Source organism: Elephas maximus, chromosome 10 (assembly GCF_024166365.1).
Source record: "Elephas maximus indicus isolate mEleMax1 chromosome 10, mEleMax1 primary haplotype, whole genome shotgun sequence".
NCBI lineage: Eukaryota > Metazoa > Chordata > Mammalia > Proboscidea > Elephantidae > Elephas > Elephas maximus.
The window spans coordinates 69,459,778-69,461,999 of NC_064828.1; the positions used below are offsets into that span (position 1 = coordinate 69,459,778).

The following is a 2,222-nucleotide window of genomic DNA, read 5'->3' on the forward strand; positions in this document are numbered from 1 at the left end:
ATGGTAAGTCAACTGACTTTCATTTTGTCTTACAACACATCATCTCCTATTCAAATGTGTTTGTTTAAGCTCTGGGCCTTTTACTATCTTTCTGCATTATGACTTCTCCCAAAATATCCGTGTGGAATAGGTTGCATCCTATTTCTCTTATTCTGCAATATGAGCTTTAGTGCATTTTAACCATTGGTTGAGCCATAACTCCTGTCTTTCAAAGCTAATCCTTCCAAGCTCACATTATAGTGTTTCTATCAGAGTATCCCACAAAGACCAAGGGACTCCTAGTTGGCACCTGTCATGAATTGAACTGTGCTCCCCCAAATATGTGTTAACTTGGCTGGGCCATGATTTCAAGTATTGTGTGGCTGTCCTCCATTTTGTGATCTGATTATCCTCCATTTTATGATGTAAATCCTAGCCTCTATGCCTGTGGTTCCTCAGGAGAAAGATGTGGCAGTCTGCTTCCATAGAGATTTACAGCCTTGGAAATCCTATGGGGTTGCTATGAGTTGGAATTGACTGGACTGCAGTGGGTTATGCCTGTGGTCATGGTCCCATTTGGAAGTGATGTTATGTTAATGAGGCAGGATTTCCTCCTGTTAATGAAGATTAGGGAGACATATAACACCCTTACTCAGGTCACAGTCCTGATTAAATGTAAGGGAAATTTCCCTGGGGTGTGGCCTGCACAAACTTTTATCTTACAAGATATAAAAGGAGAGAGAAATGAGCAGAGAGGGACCTCACTACCACCAAGAAGGAAGAGCTAGGAGCAGAGTACATCCTTTGGACCCAGAGTCCTTGTGCTGAGAACCTCCTAGACCAAGGGGAAGATTGATGCTAAGACACATGGAGTTCTTCAAGGGAATGCAGGGCCCACAAGTTGTTGAAAGGAGATAAGGACTTTCCCCACAGTTGACAGAGAGAGAAAGCCTTCCCCTGGAGCCAGTTTCCTGAATTTGGAGTTCCAGCCTTCTAAACTGTGAGATAATAAATTTCTGGTTGTTAAAGCCATCCACTTGTGGTATTTCTGTTATAGCAACACTAGATAACTAAGACAACCATTAAAGTCAGTTCTCCCCCTTTTGCATAATACCGCTGTACTGAGTCAATTCCGACTCACAGTGACCCTACAGGATAGAGCAGAACTTCCCCATAGGGTTTCCAAGGCTTAATCTTTACTGAAGCAGACTGCCACATATTTCTCCCATCTTCTGCATAGTACTAGAGTTTAAATTTTTGGAGCCCTGGTGGCGCAGTTCCTAAGAGCTCAGGCTGCTTACCGGAAGGTCAGAAGTTTGAACCTACCAGCTACTCCTTGGAAACCCTATGGGACAGTCCTGCTCTGTCCTCTAGGGTCACTATGAGTCTGAATCAACTCAACGGCAACAGTTTTTTGTTTTTAGAGTTTAAGTTGGGTATATGGATGTCCATTTTGAGACTACATTTTCAGCCTCCCTTGTACCTGGGTGTGGTCACTTGACTAGGTCCAGGCCAAAGGAATGTGTGCAACTTATGGGGCTTTTTTTTTGTATCCAAAATGTGTTTATTGGGATGGTTTCCCACTCATCTTGATTCAGGGCGCTTTTAGTGCTGCTTCTGTCTGAAGGAGCATCCTTCTGTAAGCCTTGCTTTTCCTCCTGTAGGCTGGCAGAGGACAGTGGAGCAGCCAACACACAAAACTACTGGTTGTGCATGGCTAAATACTGTGGTGATTTTGTAGCATCCTGGGCATTTCACATCCATGAAGTAGGAGTTAGGGCTCTGCACCAGGTGCTTTTTTGTGTGTTTCCTCTTCTCCTCTTCCGGAGAGGGATGAAGGAGATCTTTGCGAGAGGCGTGTTGGCAGGGGGACGTCGTCACAGCCGGAAAGCTTATGGGGCTTCTTTTACTTTAAAGACAAGCCACTTGCCCCAGTGCACCTCTCTTGCCCATTCCCCTAAGCTGGAACAGGATGTGACTGCCATTCAGCTTTGATCATGTCATGCAGACAAGGACGACGCTCTAACGATGGCAGAACAACAAAATGGGTCCATGAATGACCATGTGGAGTAAAACTATTCCACCAGCCTGGACAAATCTCCCCAGAACTATCTTCTTTTTTTATTATTGTAAAAATATAGGTAATACATTTGCTCATCCAACGTTTATTACATGTACAATTCAGCGATGCAACCACATTTTTACACAAATGACATGCACATTCTGCAGTTGGCAAACAAAGG

At 44.1% G+C, this 2,222-nt stretch overlaps 1 protein-coding gene across 1 annotated transcript; it reads right to left on the bottom strand.

Annotated features, from left to right (window-relative positions):
* Window positions 1-1,519: 1,519 nt before the first annotated feature.
* LOC126083907 (40S ribosomal protein S27-like) lies at window positions 1,520-1,821 on the bottom strand. Its single transcript, XM_049897997.1, has one exon. It carries the CDS (start codon window positions 1,741-1,743, stop codon window positions 1,585-1,587), a length of 159 nt encoding a protein of 52 aa, XP_049753954.1. The 5' UTR covers window positions 1,744-1,821; the 3' UTR covers window positions 1,520-1,584.
* Between the last annotated feature and the right edge of the window lie 401 nt (window positions 1,822-2,222).